General features: G+C 66.6%; 5 protein-coding genes across 5 annotated transcripts in view; 3 read left to right on the top strand and 2 right to left on the bottom strand.

Moving 5' to 3' along the window:
* Positions 1-3,384, top strand: part of EMIHUDRAFT_98203 (hypothetical protein) — a gene marked incomplete at both ends in the record, with an annotated part of 4,517 nt that extends 1,133 nt beyond the window's left edge. Inside the window, 4 exons of the mRNA XM_005789168.1 lie at positions 225-241; positions 569-883; positions 959-1,209; positions 3,309-3,384. Of these exons, the coding sequence (XP_005789225.1) occupies positions 225-241; positions 569-883; positions 959-1,209; positions 3,309-3,384 (659 nt within the window). The remainder of the gene's footprint in view (positions 1-224; positions 242-568; positions 884-958; positions 1,210-3,308) is intronic.
* Positions 3,385-8,241: 4,857 nt separating this feature from the next.
* On the top strand, positions 8,242-9,709 carry EMIHUDRAFT_201024 (hypothetical protein; the record flags this gene model as incomplete). The annotated part of the gene is made up of 4 exons (XM_005789167.1): positions 8,242-8,955; positions 9,049-9,117; positions 9,411-9,458; positions 9,647-9,709. The coding sequence occupies 4 exons, from the start codon at positions 8,242-8,244 to the stop codon at positions 9,707-9,709; spliced, it is 894 nt and encodes a 297-aa protein (XP_005789224.1).
* Positions 9,710-11,580: 1,871 nt separating this feature from the next.
* On the bottom strand, positions 11,581-12,270 carry EMIHUDRAFT_201022 (hypothetical protein; the record flags this gene model as incomplete). Its single annotated transcript, XM_005789166.1, has 1 exon — positions 11,581-12,270. The coding sequence occupies one exon, from the start codon at positions 12,268-12,270 to the stop codon at positions 11,581-11,583; it is 690 nt and encodes a 229-aa protein (XP_005789223.1).
* A 4,400-nt stretch (positions 12,271-16,670) lies between these two features.
* EMIHUDRAFT_98199 (hypothetical protein) lies at positions 16,671-17,947 on the bottom strand (the record flags this gene model as incomplete). Its single annotated transcript, XM_005789165.1, has 2 exons — positions 16,671-17,414; positions 17,504-17,947. The coding sequence occupies 2 exons, from the start codon at positions 17,945-17,947 to the stop codon at positions 16,671-16,673; spliced, it is 1,188 nt and encodes a 395-aa protein (XP_005789222.1).
* A 1,705-nt stretch (positions 17,948-19,652) lies between these two features.
* Positions 19,653-20,776, top strand: EMIHUDRAFT_351851 (hypothetical protein; the record flags this gene model as incomplete). The annotated part of the gene is made up of 4 exons (XM_005789164.1): positions 19,653-19,792; positions 19,860-19,923; positions 19,995-20,346; positions 20,588-20,776. Coding segments are annotated over exons 3-4 (439 nt in total), but the record flags the coding sequence as incomplete, so codon positions are not given.
* Positions 20,777-22,356: the final 1,580 nt, after the last annotated feature.

Here is a 22,356-nt window from a genome sequence, read left to right as displayed (position 1 = left end):
AGGCACCGGCCTTTGGTACTCCCGCGACACTAATCATTGACGAATACGGGGACACCAATCAAGGCGAAGGTGTCGGCGCTGTCGGCGCGGGAGCTTCCGGCGGCGATGGAGGGGCAAAGGGAGAGGGAGGAGCAAACCCCCAGACCCTGGCCCTAGCCACCCGCCCTCTCCCTCCGCCCCCCCCATCACCCCCCCCCCCCCGGGCCACGACCCCCTTCCGACAGGCGCGCGCCGCCTGCCTGTCCCGCGCGAAGGCCCGCCGCGCAGCCAGGCTGGCGGGCAGGCTGGGCGAGGGCTTGGGGGAGGGGCGCGCGGGCCAGTCGAGCCTGCTCACCGGCGCCTGCCCCGCGGGTTGTCTGGGTGGGCGACGCGGAGGGCGTGCGCGAGATGAGGGCCGCCCTCGCCGGCGCGGCGCGCGTCGGGATCGACACCGAGTGGGCCGAGGGCGAGGGCGGCGGCGTGGGCGGCGCGGTGCTGGCGACGGCGCGCGGCTCCGCGTCCCGCCGCCTCGCCTGCCCCCTCCCGCCGCCCGCGACCCTCACGTGTGCGGCGCATGCCCTCTCGGCAGGTGCAGCTCGCCGTCACGGAGGGCAGCGGGGAGGCTGCATTCGTCTGCGACGCGCTGCAGCGCGGCCCGGCGGCGGCGCAGTACCTGTCGGCACTCGGGTCGGAGCTGCGCTCGCTGCTGCTCTCTCCAGCGCCGCCGCTGCCGGTCGGGTTCGCCTTTGCGGCGGACGCGCAGAAGCTGGCGGCGTGGCTCCGCGAGGCGGAGGCGGCGGGCGGAGAGGCGGAGGCGGCGGGCGGAGGCGGCGAGGCGGAGGCGGTGGGCGGCGAGGAGGAGGGTCGCGCGCTTGTGCGGCGGATCCGGGAGGCGACTGTCGATGTGCCGCGGCTCTCTCGGCTGAGGGGGCGGCTCTGGCGACTCGGCCGCACCGTCGTCTTGCTCTCGCCCGCCTAGGTGCAGCGGCTTGCGGAGGACGCGGGGCTCGGGTCGCGCTCGCAGGCGCCGTCGCTGCAGGCGGCGTGCGCGCACTGGCTGTTGCAGCGGCTCGACAAGCAGGAGCAGTGCTCGGACTGGGCGGCTAGGCCGCTGAGCGAGGAGCAGGCGGCGTACGCGGCGACCGACGCGGCGGCGTGCTTGCGCGTGCTGGACGCCATGGAGGCGGACTGGGGCGAGGAGGAGGCGGCGCCGCCGCTGGACGCGAGGCTGTGAGCGAGCCACACGCGGTAAATGCCCCATGTCGATATTCCGGCTCGTTGTGCGAGTATATGGGGTACACGTATATGGGACACGATGTCTCAAATATGAGAGGTTTTGACTCCTACCGGCTCCTGACGCTATCCCTGGCAGCTCTAATGACCAGGATCAGTAGTGTTGTGATAGAGGGTGCCCATACTAGCGCAGGAGCTGCCACACTCGCCCGGACCGGCTCCCTCTCTGGGGCCGGTTCCGCAGCCCGTGAGAGCCCCCGACAGCGCTCAGCGGGGCCGTGCCGCGGGTGCCTACTGCCGAGTGCCACAAACACTGCGCCGTCCCGCCATCACCTACAGGCTGTCTTGTGTGATGGTTGGGATGTCCAAACGCCACCATCTTGGCTCTTGCGACCTCAAACCCGCGAGCTGTATGGGTGGTCCTGACGTCGACAGACGCCCGATGACCATGGTGAAGCTGAGCCGGAACGAGTCGACAAGTTGCATATCCGGATATGCAACGGTGGCATAAAGTGAATGATACACCGTCGCAAAACTGCAGTTTTGCGACGGCCGTCGGGATATGCAACGGTGGCATAAAGTGAATGATACACCGTCGCACAAGTCTCGTCTGAGCCCGTGGCGGTCGCCGGCTGAGTCGCTGTGCACGGGCCGGTACCTCAGGCGTCACCTCCGTAGCCTCAGGTCTCACACTCCATCACCGCCGCCGGGACGCCGTCGGTGGCACGCTCGGCGGCGACTTTGTTGCAGCCCCACAGCGAGCGCGGCGTCGAGCCTATTCGGTCTGGTCGGTTCGCGGCACTCCCTGGGTGCCAGGGAGTGCCGCCGACACGCGAGCGGTGCTTCCTGGCAGCGCGCGCCAGCTGTGGGGCTGCAACAAACTCGAGACACGCTTTTTGGGACATTTTCGACGCTTTTGTCCTATATAGGGATCCTTCTCCGTCTGCGACTTGAGCTTCGCCACCTTCGCCTTCCTCTCCCGCGCCGCCGCCGCCTCCCGGTCCTCGCGGCGGTCCGCCAGGGGGTCGTCGCCGGCGTCGTCAGCCACGATCATGGCCGTGACGGCCTCGCCCGCCATGTCGATCTCGGCCGATCGATCGCGCGTCCCAAAGGTCGCCAAAAGTCGCCAAAAGTGGGTGGCGGCGAGTCGCAATCACCCGCCCGCCGTCCCGGCGGTCCCGCAGCTCGCGCACATCTCCCTCTTAACCCACCTCTAACATCTACATAAGGGATCCCTACTCGCACAACATGCCTTCCTCCCCTCTAAAATACCCACAGCGCACAGGAACAGTGTCAGTGTACCCAGACGGAGCCTCCGACGGAGGGTCTGGTACACGGACTGGTGAGCGCGGAGCGAGCGCTGAGAGGGGCTCTATACCTGTAGCGGGCACCCGAGCGCACGAGGAGGAGAGGGGGCCGAGTGGAGTCGCCCGCGCGAGAGAGAAAGAAGTGCGAGTCACTGTGGGAGACTGAGAAGTGAGAAAAAGCCGTCGAGCTTGGGTGTTGGGACTTAAATTTGCTACCTCGAGGGACCATGTGCCCCATGACCCATCTGCATCTCCCGCTGACCGTACGTGCGACCGCCTTCCTTTGTGAATTCTTTTATCCTCGCGGGAGTCGCTTAGGCGCGGCTAGAGTGGGTGGGCAACCGAGTACCCGAGAGACTGCACGAGAGTGCAGCCCACCGTTGAGTGCCTTTCGCGGTTGGCGCTGGCGGGTGAGGGGGTAACCGCCGAGACAGCAAGACATTGACACAGAGGAGGCGGCGAACACCCGCCCCGCGGGTGGCCAAGGAGTACCCTCGGGTCCAATCTCGGCTAATCTCGGCTAATCTCGCCTCGGCTAATCTCGCCCCGCAGGTGGCCAAGGAGTACCCTCCTCCCTCCGAGACGACGGTGGAGTGCTGGGACGACGATGGCGGTGTGGAGAGTAGCCGAGATGCGCCGAGATGCCCCGAGATGACTCGAGATGGAGTGCTGGGACGACGAAGACGGGCGCGATCCAGATACCCCACCCCACCCCCTTCCCCACGGCCTCTGACACGATGTCGGCGCCTCGAGATGCCCTCCCTCACGCCGCCCCGCCGCTGTGACCAGGCGATGGGCCTGGCACCCTGGCTGCGACCCGCTCGACGACGACGCGAGGCGGCTAACGTGGTGGAACGGGCTGTAGAGCTAGACGTCAGCCGAGTCAGCCGCGATGAGGGACCCGGGGCTTGTCGTCACAGGAGCCGTTTGGGTGTGACTTATGGCCCTGGCGAGGTGCAAAAAATGGCATTTTTTCGGTAAAATTACACTGTGAAAAAGACAGAAAAAGAGAGAGAAAACGCGCGCGCAGCGCGCGTAGGCGGCGCGCAGCGCCGCCGCAGGCGGCGGACAGCAGGTGCGCAAAATTAAACGCCATTTTCGGTTCCGCGGTTTTGCCACTAACATCAAATGTCGGGATGGATGATTGATTGATTCGACTACATGCCCGCCTTTGCGCAGGCCAGCGCCGCGCTGTGATACGCATAGAGACGACCCGACCTCTCTGAACTAAGCCAGATTACTGCGAACGAACGCGTAGCACGAACGCGTAGCGCGCGGCGGGGAAGTCAACGGGGCAGCCGGCCGGGCGGCCGGCCGCGCCCGAGGCGCGAGGGCGTAGACGGGTCACAAATTGCCCGGGACGGCTGGTCACTTGGTCTCTGACGTAGGCCACGCACATGCACATTAAGCGGTGACATGACCTGATTGTTAAGAGCCGGTCCGCGAAATTAAATGCCATTCTCCAGGCAGGTATCCATTTTAGCACTATCTTCGAAATCCCGGCCGGTACTGTTTTAAGAATGAGTGAAAGAGGTTGTTGGTATTGTCTCTGAAAGAAATGGGCTCGGCTGCGCCTGGGTTCGGAGCTTCAACGCCGGCCATTGCGCCGAATAAAACGGCGGCAAGTGCCGGACAGTGCACAGGGGCTTCGGCGAGAGCGTCGATGCCTTGAGTTGCCCGCTATGGCCGGGGGCTGCACCGCCGTGTGCATCAAGAAGAACTTGCACATGTGGAAACTGTGTATATGCCGAAATGTGACGGCGGCGAGGGCGACACGGACGGAGCAGGCGACAAAGGCGAATCCGACGGCGGAGGCGGCGACGGCGACACGGACGGAGGCGGCGAAAGCGAGACCGATGGCGGCGACGGCGACGGCAAGCGAGCTTGCTGCGGGGAGGGCGAGACGGAGGAAGGCAGCGGCGACGGCGACACGGACGGAGGCGGCGACGGCGACACGGACGGAGGCGGCGACGGCGACACGGACGGAGGCGGCGAAAGCGAGACCGATGGCTGCGACGGCGACGGCAAGCGAGCTTGCTGCGGGGAGGGCGAGACGGAGGAAGGCAGCGGCGACGGCGACACGGACGGAGGCGGCGACGGCGACACGGACGGAGGCGGCGACGGCGACACGGACGGAGGCGGCGAAAGCGAGACCGATGGCGGCGACGGCGACGGCAAGCGAGCTTGCTGCGGGGAGGGCGAGACGGAGGAAGGCAGCGGCGACGGCGACACGGACGGAGGCGGCGAAGTCGACACGACCGACGGCGGCGGGGAGAGCGATTCCAACGGCGGCGGCGGCGACGGCGACGAGGACAGAGGCGGCGAAAGCGAGACCGACGGCGGCGACGGCGACGGCGACATGGATTGAGGCGGCAAAGGTGAGATCGGCGGCAGGGATGGCGAAACGGAGGAAGGCAGCGGCGACGGCGACACGGACGGAGGCGGCGAAGGCGACACGGACGGAGGCGGCGAAGGCGACACGGACGGATCCGAGGCGGCGACGGCGACACGGACGGCGGAGCGGCGACAGCGACACGGAAGAAGGCGACGGCGAGACCGACGGCACGGCGGGGAGGGTGAGGGCGGCAGCGGGGAGGAGTGCGGCGGCAACGGCAGCGGCGAGGGCGGCGGCGACGGCGGAGGAGAGAGCGGCGGAGAGGGCGGTGGAGAAGGCCGCGGGGAGGGTGGCGGAGAGGGCGGTGGAGGCGAGGGCGGCGGCGACGGCGGAGGAGAGCGCGGAGGCGACAGTGGCGGAGAGGGCGGCGAGGAGGGTGGCGAACTCGCATTAATTCACCTGCGGGAACCGGGACGGCGGGGAGGTGGCGGGACCGAATCGTACCGCGGGCCGCCGGGCAGCGGCCATACCCGCTCGGGGGAGGCAGGGCTCAGAATCGGTTTCAGGCCACAAGGCCGGTGAGTTGGGCGTGACCGTCATCTAGAACGCGCCCGCTCGCTCGCGAAGTCGGTCTGCGGAAGGTAACGACGATTCGGCTAGCTGGGCGTCTGCGGAGGCAACGGGCGGGCTGGCGATCCGCAACGAGGCCTGTTTGTCGCGGTCGGACAGGCACCCGTCGCATCTGTGGACAGGTGTGACGACGGCAGTGACGAGATTGCGGCGCAGCCGCGCACGGGGTCCCGCCGTCAGCGGCCACACAGGCAAGAGCGGCACATCATGAGTCGGGGGGGTGTCGGGGCACGACGAGGGTTGCTTCGGCTGGCGCTCGGAGGCCACCAGGCGGCCCCATTTGCGTCCGGCAGGTGCCTGCCGCACGCCTGCCGCACGCTCTAACGTGCAGAGCACCGAATAGACGCCTTGCCCAAAAAATCCCGTTTTTGGCTTGCACGTACACAAAGCGATTAGGGGGGGGGGGGGGGGAGAGACACTAAATACCTGCGCGCGCGCCCCCTCCCAGCCCCCACCGTCGCTGTAAAGCCGTACCCCGTACGTCGTGCTCCACAACCGAGCGGTCTGTCGCTCTCTGCCGTGCTCGCGCGGCGGTCGCCCCGTGCCCCGCGCCCCGGCCGGGGCTGGAGAGGCTCAGACCAGCTCGATGCCGCGCTCCTCGCACACGGCCACCAGCTCAGGCTGCTCCCTGTTCTCCCAGCCCACCTCGAGCTTCTGCAAGCGAGGGGAGTCGCAGTGATGAGCATTGGGCGGGGGAGGGGCGTGTGGCGAGGGGTGGCGTCTCGCGCCTTCAAGCTCGGGGCGGCCCCCTCCTTGAGGGCGGCGGCCAGCGCCTTGCAGCCCTCGACACCAATCTTGTTGTCTTGGAGATAGAGCGTCTCGAGCCGCGGCGCTGCCCCGCTCGCGAGGACCTCCGCCAGCTGCGCCGCCTCCGCGTCGCCCCAGCCGAGGCGGCCGTAGTCCAGCTCGGTCGCCTTGCCAAACTGCTCCTCGAAGGCGGCCTGGTACAGCCGCTTCACAAGCGGCTTGTCGTCCTTGCCGTTGGTGAAGCTCTTCGTCTCCAGCTCCGCCGCAAACCGAGCCGGATGCAGCGGAGGGCGCCGGCCGCCGGCCTGGGTGCAGTCGGCGGTGAGGCTGGACCAGTTGTACTCCTCGCCGTCGCGCATCTTGCCGAGGTCGAGCGAGAGGAGGCTGGCCTTAGTCAGGCTCGCCCAGCTCTGCTCGGTGAAGCACCAGCCGCGGTCAAAGTACTTGGCCACGTTGGTGCCCTCGGCCTGGTCCTCCGCCTTGTGGCCGTCCGGGAAGGAGGTCAGCCGCAGCACGTATGCCTTCGGGTGGGAGTAGAGCGTGCCGAGGCAGCCCAGCCCCTGCTTGAAGAGCGCGTTCTGCTCCTCGGTGCGCATGACGCCGTTGGCGGGGTCGGGGTGCTGGTGCAGCGAACCGAAGTCCCAAAAGACGCCGAGCCGCGGGATGTACGGGGAGGTGAGCAGGGCCTTGAGCGCCCTTGCGACGCGGGCGAGGTTGGCTCCGCGCGGGTCGGGGTGGTCCTTGGTCAGCCACGGGTAGGAGAGCGCGGCGACGGGAAGGGAAAAGGGGCTGGTGGTCGCCTCGACGAGGTCAGCGAGGGAGAGGAAGGCCTCTTTGGGCAGCGCCTGGCGGTGTGTGAGGGCGCCGCCCGCCTCGGCGTGGCTGATGATCCACCGAGCGTCGAGGAGGGCGACGGCGCCGCTCGCGACGACCGGCTCCAGGTCGCCGCCGCCGAACTTGCGCCACTGCTCTAGCCTCTCCTCGTCCACGCCGAGATCGGTGGCGGAGGGGAGGGCGGCTGCCGGCTCTGCTGGGGCAGGAGGGGCTGCGGTTGCCTGGGCACTAGCGTCCTCCTGCCTCTCGTTGCATGAACCATCCACCTTCGTGCTCGCCAGCTCATCTGCCGTGCCAAGAACTGCGGCCTCAGCAGCTACATCTACCGCCTTTCGTGCGTTCGCCTGCTGCAATGCAGCCGCCCTCGCCAACGCCGCCTTGACCAGCGCGGCACCCTCTGCCAATGCCGGCCCTGCACCAGCTCCCTTCAGCACGGCCGCCCGCTGCAATGCAGCCGCCCTCGCCAACGCAGCTTGCACCAGCGCGGCTCTCTCAGCCACCGCACGCTCTGCAATAGCCCGCTTCTCAACGCTGGAGGACATGGCGCGATCTGTTACATCGTGCGGGTTCTCTTTCGATTTCTTTCTGTATAACGCCGGGTTTCTTTTCACGGGAGGATTTTTTTGGCTCTCAGTTTTTCTTCTTTGCGACCGGGGGTATCGACATGCGAGCTGCCTTCGCCTCAGCGTCGCCGCGCTCGCTCGCGGCCTCGGCGCTGCTCCGCACCGCGCCGCTGCACACCGAGGCCCGCATCAAGTGAGCTGCGCCCGCCCACACGGCCGTGCGAGCGCCCAACCACGTCGCCCGTGGTGTACCTGTGTTAGTGCCAGTGCGCGCCAGTCCCGTGCCCAGCCAGTGTTGTGCGAGGGAGGAGGGAGCAGTTCGCTCCTCCTAACAACCAAGAATTGGCACGGCCTGCAAATGCAGCGTTTGTCAGGCCTCCCCCCCACCGCTGTGGCGTGGCAGACGGTGAACGAGCTAGCGTGCGGGGAGAGCGGCATTGTGCATGGTGCGGAGGGCATTGCCGTTCTTAACGGAGTCGCTTAGGCGGCTCCGGTGGTGAGCCGGTGTGTGTGCCAGTCCGCGCTTTTGTCGTGCCAGTGTGCTGTGAGAGTCGATCGAATTCTTTTTAGAGGTGCAACGATAGATCTAACCGCCACCTCCTGAGCCCCCGCCATGGGCGTGGCCGCTTCCGCCGAGCTCGAGCAAGCCCAGGGCCAGGTGAAGCGCCTCACGGTCGAGATGCAGAAATTGAGCACGGCGCTCAAGGGCAAGGAGAGCGCGCTGAGCGCCGTCACGCGTGAGGCGCTCGAGCTCCGGCAGCACAAGGACAAGACGGCCGACGTGCAGCTCGAGCTGTCGCGGACGGCCGAGGAGCTGCGCGCCGCGCGGCGTGAGGCGCAGCAGCTTCCGAGCGTGTCGGCACAGCTGCGGGGCATGCGCGATCAGGCGGAGGGCGAGTCGCGCCGCGTGGCGGAGCTGCAGGCGGAGGTCGAGGCGTCAAAGGCGGAGCTCGAGGCGATGGTGGGACGGCTCAAGTACGGCGAGCTGGAGCAGCGGTCGGTGGCGAAAAAGCTGGGCCGTGCCGCCACCCAGGAGCAGCAACAGATGGCCGCCGCCCAGGAGGAGGCCGCGCTGGTGGCCGCGCAGATCGTCGCCGACGCGAACGCCGCGCTTGGAGGCGATGCCGCGAGCGGCGCCCACCCGGTGTTTGGGGAGCTGCTGCGAGACGACGGGCACAAGCGGCTGTACTCTGCTTCGCCAACCACCCTCTGGGCCGGCACGAGCACGTGGCACAAGCAGCGCGCCTTCCGTGCAGAGCGAGCCGAGCTCATCGCAAAGGCAAAGCAGCGCTCGAGCGTGGCTGGCTGGCCCGGCTCGATCTGCGTGGTGGAGAGCGGGGGGGGCGGCGGGGGCGGCGGGGCGGGCGGCGGGGCGGACGGCGGCGGGTGCGGGTCGATCGGGATGGTTGTGGACGGGCAGCACCGGCTGGGCGCGGCGCACGTGCTCTCCTCCAAGGGCAAGCTGCGCCCCGACCTCGCGAGGGTGCTGGTGGAGGCGACACTAGACACTTCCGAGCCTAGACACTTCCGAGCCACTTCCGAGCCACTTCCGAGCCACGTCCGAGCCACTTCCGAGCCACGTCCGAGTCACGAGGCCGAACGCGTGCGTGCCGGCCTCTGGGCGAGATCTCGCCTGCCATCTCGGCGAGATCTCGCGCAATCTCGGCTCATCTCGCGCAATCTCGGCAGGTGTACCAGCCGATGGGCGAGAGAGAGGTGCGCGACCCCGCGTCCGGCTCGAGGGTGTGAACGGCGTCTCTTCACAGCTGCGGTTGTGGACAGGTGCGCGAGCTCTTCACCGAGATCAACAAGGTGGAGCCGGTCACGCTGGTCGACCTGCCGCAGGCCCGTCCTCCAATCTTCCCAAATCTGCCCACACCTTCCCAAATCTCCCCACACCTCCCCACACCTCCCCACACCTCCCCACACCTCCCCACACCTCCCCATATCTCGTCCTCGTCGCCCCCCCAGCGAGCACCACCTACAGCTGTTCATCGCGTTGGTCCTCCCCGCCGCAGGACCAGGGCGGTGCGGGCGAGGAGGAGGCCGCAATCATCACGCAGGCGGAACCATGCGCCTAGTCAGCGCCTGGTCATTCCTAGTCAGCGCCTGGTCATTGATGAGCACCAGCAAGCGGTTGACGCAGGCGGCAGAGTCGCTGCGCGCGCAGTTCCCCGCCATGTTCAAGCCGTCGACGTCGTGCCGCGCGCCGCACCTGAATGTGGACGCGCTGCGCAACGAGCTGCACAAGGCGGCGCTGCTGCAGCGGCGAGACATCTCCTCCTCGGCCGAGCTGGTGGCGTGGCTGCTGCAGGCGGCTTGCGGAGATTGGCCGAGATCGGCCGAGATGGCGCGAGGTCACCTCCTCCGAAGAGCTCGTGTGGCCTGGCTGCTCCAGACGTACACGAGCCTCCCCATCTGGGCAATCTCGGGCAATCTCGGGCAATCTCGGCCCCTCTCGGCCCCTCTCGGCTCCTCTCGGCTCCTCTCGGCTCCTCTCGGCTCCTCTCGGCTCCTCTCGGCCGCCTCTCGGCTCACCTCGGGTCCCTCTCTGCAGACCAACGAGTCGCTCGCGGCGCGGCCCGACGAGGGATGGCGCGGCGCTGGCCCCAGGCCTCGCTACTCGGATGCCGTCCTCGACAAGGCGAGATCTCCCCCGAGATCACCCCGAGATCACCACCGAGATCTCCCCCGAGATCACCACCGAGATCACCACCGAGATCACCACCGAGATCACCACCGAGATCACCACCGAGATCACCACCGAGATCACCACCGAGATCACCACCGAGATCACCACCGAGATCACCACCGAGATACCACCGAGATCGAGCGCGCCTCCCTCCTCGCTATCCTTGGAGCGACCCCCCCCCCTCCCTCTCCCCCCCTCCCCCTCCCCCCCCCCACTACACCTAGGCGAGGCGCGAGGGCTTCTTCCTCGGCCTCGGGCTCGAGTGGCTGCACGCGGACGGACAAGTGTCGGACAAGTGAGGGACAAGTGAGGGACAAGTGAGGGACAAGTGAGGGACAAGTGAGGGACAAATGAGGGACAAGTGAGGGACAAGTGAGGGACAAGTGAGGGACAAGTGAGGGCCAAGTGAGGGCCAATTGAGGGACAAGTGAGGGACGGAGGCGGAGAGGCCCTTCTCCAGCAGCCCCTCCCCCCCCTCCCCTCCCCTCCTGGGGGGGGGGGGGGGCTGTACGTACCCTTCCTCGTCCCGCCTCGACAGAGGCCGAGACCTCGCTCTGAGCAGCTGCGGGCGGCCGGGGGGCTGGCGCCGGCGGTCGGTGCTCGGGGAGAGAGGCGGCGGGAAGGGAGGCACTTGCGTGGCACGGGAGGCGCGCTCTCGTGCCTCTCGTGCCTCTCGTGCCTCTCGTGCCTACCCCGGGGGCGGGGGGGAGGGGGGGGGGGGGGGGGATGCGGTACGGTGAGGAAGAGGGGAGGGGGCTCAAAAGAGAGCACGCGGGGCGAGCGCAGCAGGCGTGGAGTCAGACGGTACTGTGTTGTACGGCCGGCGCGCCATTACACAGTGGGGCGCGTGCGTGCGACGGGTGGGTGTGAGTGTGCTCAGGTGCCTAACGTTAGATAGCTGTCGCTGTATGGTGTGCGCGTGCCAGGTGGTGCTGTAGTTGCGCGTCACCTTGTGTGCGCGTGTGTGAGAGTGCGGTTTGCGAGGGGACGAGGCTGCTCGACAGCGCGTCGACGGGGGGCTTCACGGGGGCGCGTTGGCCGTTGCTCTCACGCCGTCACGCGTCGGTCTCTCTCACTCTGAGACAAAAAACCAGCACGAAATGATAGTAAGAGAATGAAATCGTCGTACACACACACCCGTCGCGCGAAATTTCCCTCGTGACCTTAGTCGTGTACCACGCCAACGCCATACCCCATACGGACCTCTCCGTCCACCTAGAACCGCTCCGGCAAGTCGGTCAACCTCTCCTCTCTCCGATGTCACCGATAATCTGTGTCTGTCCGCGCGGGGCGTGCCAGGCCCAGCGATTGCAGAAAGGCGCCGAGCTGCTCCCGGACTGGGGCAGAGGAGGGCACCATGTGGCCTCCAGTGTGCTCCACGACAGTCGGGCTCTCGAAGAGCGCTGCCAAGGCCCGTGACCGATCGGGCTCAACGAGTGTGTCGGTGCTGCCAAAGAGGTGGAAGGACGGGACAGGCAGCCCGCCCTTGAGCAGGGATGAGGCTACATCACGGTCTCTCGGCACGAATCCAGAGACGATGATGGCGAACTTTGGCATCGGCTCGAGGTCGGCGCACAGCATCGCTGCAGCTGCTGCGCCTTGCGAAAAGCCAAGGACTCCGTCGCACCGTTCGCGCTGCCACGTGGAGCAGAGCGCCGCACGCGACTCACGCCAGCCGACGTATGTCTCCTGACGAGATCCTCCGCGCCACCAAGCCCGCTTCTCCAAGTCCGCGTCTGCCTCTACCTCATCCTCACCCTGTGCGGTGCACCCGAATGGGCCGTCCACGTACAGCAGCTCCGCGCCCAGCTTCTTCAACGGCTTCCGAAATCCGCCAGAGCGATCGCGAAAGACGGCACCATTCTGCGAGTAGCCGTGAAGCGCGAGCAGCTTGAGGCTCGGCGATTCCGCTGGTGCGGCGACGACGCTCGACATCAGCCGTAGGAACATGAAGAGCTCCAGATCAGGCCCGGCACTTACGGCCCCGGGCGGCGCGGCGGCAAGCGCGACGCGAGAACTGGGTGCGTGATATCTTTTTCGACGTGATATCTTTTTCGAAAAAAAACGCCGTACGGCCTCAGACAGCATGTCTCTCTTCGTTCTCGCGCTCCAGTCTCTCGGCCCGCTTTAAAGAATTTTACCGCCTGCACATGCACATGCAGAGTTTGTTGCAGAGATCCACGGCGCCGCAGGCGCCTGTTGATGGGTCCAGGTGATAGCCCTGGATAGGCAATGCATACGCCTAGTTGGACCTCAGATCGCCCGACCACGTCCCGGTGCTCTGTGGTCGGATTTGTGACGCCGCCGCACCGCGCCGCGGCCGGGGGCCCTCCGGAGGCCAAGGATGGCCGTGGCGGACCGGGACGAGCTCTGGGAGGTGGAGTGTCGATGAGTATTAGAGACAGACCGTGTGCATAATATCTCTCACTCTGGCTAAGCCAGGGGAGGCGATGCCGGGGCCGTACAGCAGCTTGATGGTGCTTCGCCGGCGTGCGTCCCGGATTGGGGCAGACGTAGATTTCCCGAAATATTTTGAGAAATATGACAGGCTTGTTCGGAAGGAGAAATTTCCGGAAATTTACCATACCCGTGACAAGATCCTACTATTCATATACGAGTACTGTTCCCAATCATACTGTGCTCACTCAGCCCACGCGGCGCTCGTTGATGCGGAGCATTAAGGCCGTCTGGATGATATCTGCCAAGGTCTCCATTTGTTGGTCGCCGAACATTGACTTGAGCATGGAGAACACACGCTCCGCCGCGAAGCCGAGCTGCACGACGCGCCCTTGGAACTTGAGCACCTTGTGCTGGATCTTGTCGTTGACTTTGATGCCTTCCAGCGCTTCCTCGGTTCGCACTGGCGAGGCAGGCGCAGACTGGATGGTTGTCTCCTCCTGCGGTGCGGAATCGCCGGCAGCGGCACCTTGCAGGGTGGCGAGGTACTCCGTGTCCATGTCGTCGTCGCTCATTGCTTTCGAAGGTTGAGATTGGCGTGGGTTTTGGTGGCAAGGTTGACGCGAATGACACTGACGCCTGAATGACACTGACGCCCGATGACCTGCTTGACCGGTGACCGATGACCGCTGACCGCTGACCGATGACCAGCGTCAGCCTCTCCGCGGAGGCGCACCATCACTGCCGCGCGGGCCTGCCGGCTCAAGCAAGGCACGGCAGGCCCGCACGGTGCCTGGTCCAACATGGGTGTCCAACATGGGCGAAACGGAAAGGGGCGAAACTTGAGGGCGAAGAAATTTCTCGCAAATTTGCCGTGGTGGGGCACGAAATAAAGACGAAATAAATGACAGAAATATCCTTACGCTGGGCAGGAAATCTACGTTTGCCCCAAGTCCCGGAGCGGTCCCGGACGGGGCCCAGGGGAGGAAAATGGAGGACAACGCCGACACACCGCTCTGATTCGACTTTTAACTTCAAACAAAGACAGTCGCACGCGCCACAGAGGCGGCGCGTGCCACTGTCAGGAGCGGATCCGTCAGTTAGTCGTGTTCACGCCGGGATCCTAGCTTCGTGTCCTCCACAACCTGGGCAACCATTCAGGGCGACGAGTACAAGCAAACTCCCTCGCACGACACTGGGCACGGGACTGCAGCGCGCACTGGCACTAACACAGGTAGTCACCACGGGAGCCGCGAAAACAATTTCCGCTTAACAACCTCACTTCGGGGTCCCCGCTCCGCGCCGGTGTCCATTCCGAGCCCGGCTGTTCTTGAACTCAGAACATGCATGCGCTCACACACATGCACGGCTGCCCGCATCCGGTGGTGAAAAAGTGCTGCTGCTGCTGCTGCTGCTGCCGCTGTTGCTGCTCGACGTCCGCGAGACGCAATGGGAGAACCTCGCGCGGTACACCGTCGCGGGCGGCCGCGGCGGGGGGGAGAGCGGCGGCGGCCCGAGCTCGTGTACTTCACGGCCCGGGCTGTCGTCTGCACCTTTCACCGCCCCCGCCGTTGCCGGCCCCAACGCAGCCCACGGCCGGGTCAGTAGCGGTGCCCCGGAATCGCTGGGGGGCGAGAGGAGGGCGAACGAGGCCGACTCGAGCTGCTGCGCCCCCGACAGGAGTTTCGAGGCGATCCCGAGCGGCAGCGATGCGGCTAGGGCGCTGGGTAGGGACGCGGTGAAGCTCCACGATGCAGCGGGCGCCTATCCATAGACGGGAGGTGAACGGGTGCTCTTCATGGCACGGGCGGAGCGCTGCCCCAAGACCGCAGCCACGCTCGTCTCCGCGGGTGCTTCTGCCGCCGCCTCGAGCGCCGAAGGGAGGCCAAGCGCGGCCAGTTCGGCGCAGAAGCGTGGCGCGTCGAGCCTCCCGCTCTCCTGCGTCGCCCCTTCCGCCTCTGGAGCATGCGAGGCGGCAAAGGCGGCGAGATCACGCCGCACAGACATGCTGCGACTCGCCTGGGCTAGCGCCTCTGCGTCGCTAGGCGGGAGGCAGGCGGAGCATGGAGGAGCTGCAAAGGCGGCGAAGGCGGCCTGGACGGCACGCAGCCGCCGCGCCTGTGTGCCCAAGAGCCGCGTCTGGATTCCTTCACTGTAATCTGGCTTGTTAGTCTCGACCTGTCGCGCCTCGGAAGACTCGAGCTCGGCGAGCAGCGCCGGGACCCTCTTCTTGTTCATCGCATCAGTCGCTGCGTTTGCCTCCCGAAGCGCCGCGGCGCACTCACAAGCGGCGACCCGGAGAGCGGTTGCAGTTGCGTGCTTGGCGAGGTCAGCGCTCGCAGTAGGGAGAGGCTGTCGTCGCCACATAAACAGCTCCCTGCCGTACACCTCTGCCGCCGCTGCTGCCGCGCAACGCGCTTCGAGGACGCGGTCGGTCGCCGCGTCCACCTCTGCCAGCGCCCGCTGGCTCGTCACTCTGGCGCCTCGGATCGCCGACTGCAGCGGGCCGATAACGCTGACGTGGATCTGCCTCGCCGATTCCGCGTGCGTCTTTGCTAGCCTAATGGCGGAGGGGCGGTGGTGAATGTGCATGTCTAGGCAGCGCGGGACTGGCAACGGCAACACAGCGGCAAATCTAGGTTTGACAGACCCCTCGACGATGCGCTGCAGCATCGTCCAGCCTACGGTGAACGGTGGCGAGCGTGTCCTGCGGTGTATGCACGCATGGTTTGTGAGTGCCCCTGTTTGTTCATAGCTAGACGCGTGGAAGACCTTGGTTGGTCGTCATGTATTGCGCCGAACGAGCAAACGTCGGCCCGGCACGCAACGCGTTCGCCCAACTTGCGAGGTAGCCATCGTCCTCTTCAAGCTCGGCTCTCTCCCTAACAAACCGGCTGCCCAGCTCCCGCAGCGCTGCCGCGTACTCTTCCTGTGCATTGGCAAGAGCAGCGAACAGGCCAACCGCGTCGGTGTCGTAGCTGGCAAGCGCACGCCGGCGAGCTGCAGCAAAAAGATGCGGCGTCTCGCTCCAGGCCTTTGCCTCGCCGCCAGCAGTGACGTCCTGCTCGCATGGACAGCTGGGGCCTCGATGCACCCATGGCAGCACCTCCATGTTGCCCCGGAGAGCCCAGCCGTCGATGGCGATGAATGCTTCGTGCGCAACACTGAGGGCTCCGCTCAGCCGCCGAGAGTGCAAGTCGTCTTTGTCTTCGAGTAGGCACCCGAACTCATCGGAGGCAGCCATGAGGGGCCGCAAAATACAACTCGCGGCAATGACTGCACTCCAACTCCAAGTGCTCCAAGGGCAAAAGTTTTGGCCGGAATGCGCGTTTTTTTACTACCCGACGCGCGGGGGGGGGGGGGGGGGGGGCTGGAAGGCGCACAACCCCCCACGCCCAGCCTCTGTAACTGTATGCAACTCAGGGTCCACACGCCACACCCCGTACTGTAGCGTACTAGTATTTTCAGCGGTCACGGGTCAGCTAGAGCAGTCAAACGTTAAGAGCTGAACAGTGTTGCTAGTGTTAACAGTAACAACAGAACAACAGTGGGGCTCCCCAACAACAGTAGCTAACGTTAGGCCAGCTGAACAACAATAAGGAAGGCCTGGCAGTGACCCACGACGATCTCCAGCGTCCAGTGCGGGTAATACCCGAAAATACCTGGAAAACCCCAGGTATTTTCGGGTTTTACCCGGGTTTTTTGGCATTTTCTGCTTGCTGACCACTGAACAACAGTAACAACAGTAACAAACAGTAACAGCTTGGGCTGGGGAGAACACTTGAACAACGTTGAGGATTTCAGCCAACAATAGTGCAACTGTTAGGCCCAAAGTTAACGTTTGACAGCTCTAGGGTCAGCGCATAAAAGTTACAACGAGAGAGCGGAGACAGACAGCCTACGCGCTAGGCCCTACTTTAGTCGACGGGGTTGCAGAGAGTTCAGTGAACTGGCTATTGCCGTCCCATGGGTGTGCGAGCGACGAGTGCCTCTCGCTCAGCCTCCGGGACCAGCGAGCCGCCCGTTGCCCAAAAGACGTGGGTCCCCTCCGCGAGGAGCCAGCGCGCCCGCTGCGACCCCGCCGCGAGGTGGCCAGGCCCGGCGAAGCACGCGCAGCACGACGGCTCGATGAAGCTGCGCTCGAGCTCCACGAGCGCGCCCAAGTGCTCGAACAGCGTGCAATCCTCGATGGTGTAGCTCCCCTCGACCAGAGGCGCGCAAGTCTCGAAGCACAGCGCAGATGCCCGCCCGACGGCCAGGCCGTCCGCCTCTGTCTTGCCGTCGAGGCCAATGTCCGCTACGCAGACGGCCGCTCCCTTGCCCGTGCAGAGGGCGAGCGTGACGCACGGCGCGGCGACTGGCTCGGCAAAGAACACGCGGACGGGCTGTGCGGCGCCAAAGGCGAGGTGCATCCCCCAGCAGAGGCCGCCCGGCGCGCCGCCAACGCCGCAGGGGATGTGCACGACCAGGGGCCGCTCCGGGCTGACCTCGACGTTGAGCTCGGCGAGCTGCGCGCGCAGCTCGAAGGCGGCGGCGCTGTAGCCCAAAAAGAGGACGCGGCTCGACTCGTCGTCCACAAAGTGTGAGGCCGGGTTGGAGGCGGACTCCGCCCGCCCGGCCGCCACGGCCTCGTCGTACAGCCCCGCGTGCTCCACGACGACGACGCCGCGCGAGCGGAGCAGGCTCTTCTTCCACGCCTACTGATGGACTGACTCACTGAAGTCAGCTCGTAGAGGAGAGCCTAGCTCTCCGTCCACGCCTTTGCGTCGGTCGACATGTGCACGACCGCGCGCATGCCAAGGGCGGCGGCGCCGAGCCCCACGCTCAGGCCGAGGTTGCCCGTAGAGCCGACGACGATCTCTCGCTCTGCCAGGTGCGCACGGAGCTTTGGGTCCTCGGCGAGGGCGGCCGAGGAGAAGCCGGCGCCGCGAGGGTCAAAGACCGACTGGAGCTCGGACTCGCGCACCTCCAAACCGCCGAAAAAGGCCTTTGCGAGGTGCGCAGCCACATTAAACACCTCAAACATGCCGCCGCGAGCCTTGACGGACCCACAGACGGCGAGGTTCGAGTCCGCCTTGAGCAGGCAGCGGCCAGGACGGAGGCCCAGCGCTCGCCCCATGGCGTCGATGCGGCGGAGGGGAGAGGAGACGGTGCCGGGCTCGCCCCACGGTGGGTTGGTGACCTCTTCTGGGAAGAGCAGGACGAAGAGGGGTCGGAGCCACGCCCACATCCGCACGCTCGCGTCGAGGTCTGCGCGAGAGAGCACGCCACAGCCTCCGTCTTCGTCGCACGCTGGATTCTCCCAGCATACTGGTCGACGCGCACGCAGGGCCGCGGTCGTAGCGTCGTCCATGTGCTGGGTGTGCACCTGTGCTGAATGGTTGGGCAGGTGTGAACAGCGCACAGCGCCATATACGAGGTACTTTCTTCTCAATAACAAGGCTGTGAACTGCGTGACACCGACAAAGACCAGGACGTCTCGCAGCTCTTCTACAAGCTACTGCGCTCGCGCAACGGCACCCCGTTCCCCGTGCTATTGGATGCGGATTCACACCTGCCCAACGTCATTCATCGTGCCCGTCCTCAACACGATGGTGCTCCCGCGGCTGCGCACCTCCTTCGGCTTCGAGATCCTCGCCAGGGCAAACGGCACGCCCACAAAGGAGCTCGACCGCGCCTGGGAGGAGGTGCAGCTCTCGGTGGCGAAAGGCGGCTCAAACATCGGAGGGCACGCCGACGTCGCCGACGCGTGCTTCGTCGCCGCCTTCCTCGCCGTCTGGCCATCGCTACGTGACAGGCGGGCCTACCAGGCGCGCCGCCTCTCGTGCAACCGCCGCTGCTCGTCTACTTCAACAAATACTACAATTCCATCCGCGACCGCTGCATCAAGCTCTGGGGCGTCTACCGCGCCCGTGCCAAGCATGAATGTCGACTTTGGGATGGTCAACATCAACTACAACCTTGGGTACTACCGTCCGTCCGGCCTCCCGCTCGTTAGCAAGATGCCGCCCGTCTCCGACCTCTACTCTGAGCAGAGCACTTCTCCAGTCCCTAAACAGGGCACGCTCGCTCAGATTGCGTCGCACGAGCGGTGGCTTCGCTGCCTCGCCGCCTGCGAGCGGCTGGATGCTGAGATGGATGACCCGGACGGCGTCAAACATCGGGAGGCGACACGCTTCATCGCCGTCTCTCAGTTCGCCTCGGGAGCGTGGCTCGACCTCTCCCCCGACGGCCGGCACTCCTCCAAAATCACCTCGGAGGTTTTTGCCACGGCGCTACAGCGCCGCCACGGCTACTACATTTCCAGCGCCAAGTACGTGTACGACGCCAAGGAGGCGGCTGGTGAGACAGTCACCATCGGTATGCGGAAGGGCGACCAGCTTGCAAACGGATCGAAGGACATTCCGTGCGAGCACAACATTCGTCACAACGGCACCATGTATGCGGCGGCCAACATGGTCCGTGCACGAGCCTGCGGCAAGCTCGTGCTCGGTGACAAGAGCAGGCGCACATCGCTTCCCGGGAGGGGGGCGCACACTTCTACTCACGCCCCACCCCCCCCCTAGCATGTGGTGAAGCCTCTGGGGGGGGTCGGACCCCTCGCCGGCGGGTTCCTTCTCGTGTTGCGGCAACTCCTCCCCTCTGCTTTCTCTTTTGACCGCGCAAGCAAGATAAAAGGGTGGCTAAGGGCTCTGCCCGCAAGGCGCCCGCGTCGCAGACGCGGTACCATTGACAAATCTGCAACATACCCCCACACGAACAAATAGCAAAATCCGAATACCGTGCACGAACTGGGCGATCTGGGACCCAAGCCATCAGCTGGTGCCAAGACGTTCGTACAATTGAGAAGAGAGAGAGAGTAAGCTAAAAGTACGTACAATTGAAGCCAACACGGGATGGATTGCCGACGGGCAAGCGTCTCATTGGCGCCCCCACCCCCCCCTAAGCAGCCCGTCGATGCAGGTGGCCCGCGCGGCCACGGCCGCAACGACGCGTCGCCGGCGGCGCTCACTCGAGCCCGAGCCCTCCGCGACGGCAACGCCAGGTCGTCGCGTCCGCCCCGCCAGCCCTTGAGCACGCCTCCCGCATACCGATGACTGCACTCGGCGTCCACCGGCGGGGGACCATGGAGGAGTGGTCAGCAGTCTCGACTGCTCCACCGGCTCCTCCACAGGCTCTCGCCGTCGGCCCCGGCGCGCTGCGACGGCGCGCCGCCGGCTCCCACCGCGGCGTCCGAGCTGGAGGGAAAGGTGACGCACCTGATGGAGCTGCTCAAGGCGCATCAGTCGCGGGACGCGGAGACGTCGCGGCTGCAGCAAGCGCTGCAGTGCCAGGAGGAGGCGGACGCCGCCAAGCTCGTCGAGCTGATGCGACGGCAGGAGGCGGCGAGCGCGGCGGCGGTCGAGGAGGCCAAGGCTGCGATCGAGGCGCAGCTGGTCGAGCGATTCCGCGAGGAGCAGGCGGCGGCGGCGGAGGCGCACTCAGCGCAGCTGCAGCAGCTGAGCGCGGAGCACTCGACGCAGCTGCAGCAGGCAGCGGCCCTCCTGGAGGCGCAGGCGCGCGAGAAGTTTGAGACGGCGGTCGCGCACGAGAGGGTGATTGGAGCAGGCGGTGCTCGCAGAGAGGCTGGTGAGCGGAACCTCTCCCCTCCCGCCTCCCCGCCCGCCTTCCCTCCCGCCTCCCGCCTCGACTCCCCTGCCTCACTCCTCCCGACCCATCCCTCACTCCTCACTCCGCCCGCCTCTCCTCTCCCCTCCCTCCTCCCCTCCTCCCCTCCCCCTCCCCTCTCCTCCTCCCCTCCCCCCCTCCCCATTCCCCCTTCCTCTCGCCTCGCGCCCAGCCCAGCCCCGCCACCTCACCGCCCTCCCAGGCGTATCTCTCCGCCCTCAAGCAGCTCGAGCTCGACGTCGACGTGCTCACACGCGTCCTGGCGCCTACTGTATACTTGATGCAGAGCTTTCCGACGTCATTGTGTTTGCCGCTCCGCGCTCGACGCCTGCCGCCGCGCGCGCCCGCGCCCCGCCCCTTTTGCGCAGCAACACCTTAAACTTCATGGCCCTCCAAATTCGGGTCGGAGCGTAGCGGAGTGGGCCCCGAGTTTGAAAACGGCGACGGACGCTTGCGTCCTAGCCGCCAACAACTGCCAACAACGCCTCCCCGGCGCAGAGGGGCCCCCGGAGGGATGCTCAACCGCTCCACGCCACGCCGCTTGCGGCGGTCCTATTCCACGCTCGCGGGGGCCGCTTCTTATTTCTATTGGCAGGCCGCATAGATGGAGCCCCAGGGTGCATCGGCTCCGCCTCAGCCGCCGCCCTCGTCGGGCGAGAGCGGCTTGCCCGACGGCGCAACGATCGCCGCGCCGGCTCCTTTGGTCGAAGAAGGCGACGTAGCAGCACCGCAGGCGCCCGCACCGGACGCCGGCGGCGGCGTGCTGCCCGCCTCGAGCCCAGAGGCGGTCGAGCTGGGAGGGGCGACAGCAGATGTGGTGGGCATCGCGATGGCCGCGGTGCAGCGCGAGCTCGCGGCCCTTGCCGCCGCCGCCACGGCCAGCGCGCGGCGGTCGGGGAGCGGCAGCGCTCATGGCGCCTTTGCCGGCGGGAGGGGTGGCGATGCCGGGAGGGGCGGCGAGCGGCACTCGAGGGACGCGCGGCACCGCGAGCGGCCGCGGTGGGGCGGGACGTACGACTCTGGGCCCGCGGCGACCAACATCGACCAGCGCCTGTGGGAGGGCGCCGCCGCGGCCGGCTGGCGCATCGAGCTCGGGCCGCACCGGCACAACACGTACCATGCGCCAGACGGCTCCGTATACCGTCGGCTGCAGGACGTGCCTCGCGAGGCTCCGCCGGCGCCAAAGGCGCCCGCCGCACCCAGTGCGCCACCTGCCACAGCCGCCGCCTCCGCCTCCGCCTCCGCCTCCGCCTCCGCCTCCGCCTCCGCCTCCGCAGCCGCCGCAGCCGCCGCCGCCGCCGCCCTGCCCGCCGCCAACCGTGGCCGCCGCGGCGGCGGCGGCGGCGGCGGAAGCGGAGGCGGCGGCGGCGGCGGCGGCAGTGGTGGCGGAGGAGTGGCAGAGGAGGAGGGCGAGCAGGGCAGTGGCGTGGAGCACTGGCGAGGGTATGAGCTGATCACTTCGACGAGGGCCAAGTCGGGGTATGCGGGCGTCTACGCCAACAAGACCGGCTTCATCTCGATGGTCTGGAACGGAAAGACTCAGGTCGGCCTCGGGCAGTTCCACTCGGCGCGGCTGGCAGCGGCCGCCTATACTCGCTGCCGAGCCGCGGTGGAGCGGGAGGGCGTGACGGAGACGGCGTCGCTGCAGCAGCTCGCGACTCAGGTTCGTGACGGCGCCGCGGCGGCGGAGAGGGCCGCAGAGCGCCCGCCGCCTCCGCCGCATGCCTCCGGGCGGGGGTGCGGCGAGGAGGACCCGTACTACGGCCAGGGCGAGCTGGCTGGCGAGGGGGACCCTGGCCCGCGGGTCGGTCCAGACGGAGACCCGCTCCTCGCCTCACTCCACGGCGTCCGTCTCCACCGCTCGACAAAGTCGAACACTGGGTACGCGTGCGTGCGGCAGGTGTGGCACACGGGTGTCGGGCCGCCCCTTCCCTGAACCGTCCCTGAGCTTGCTTTGAACTGTCGCGAGCT

Source organism: Emiliania huxleyi (genome assembly GCF_000372725.1).
Source record: "Emiliania huxleyi CCMP1516 chromosome Unknown EMIHUscaffold_13, whole genome shotgun sequence".
NCBI classification, from domain to species: Eukaryota; Haptophyta; order Isochrysidales; family Noelaerhabdaceae; genus Emiliania; species Emiliania huxleyi.
This window is presented reverse-complemented; position numbering and strand designations above follow the sequence as displayed.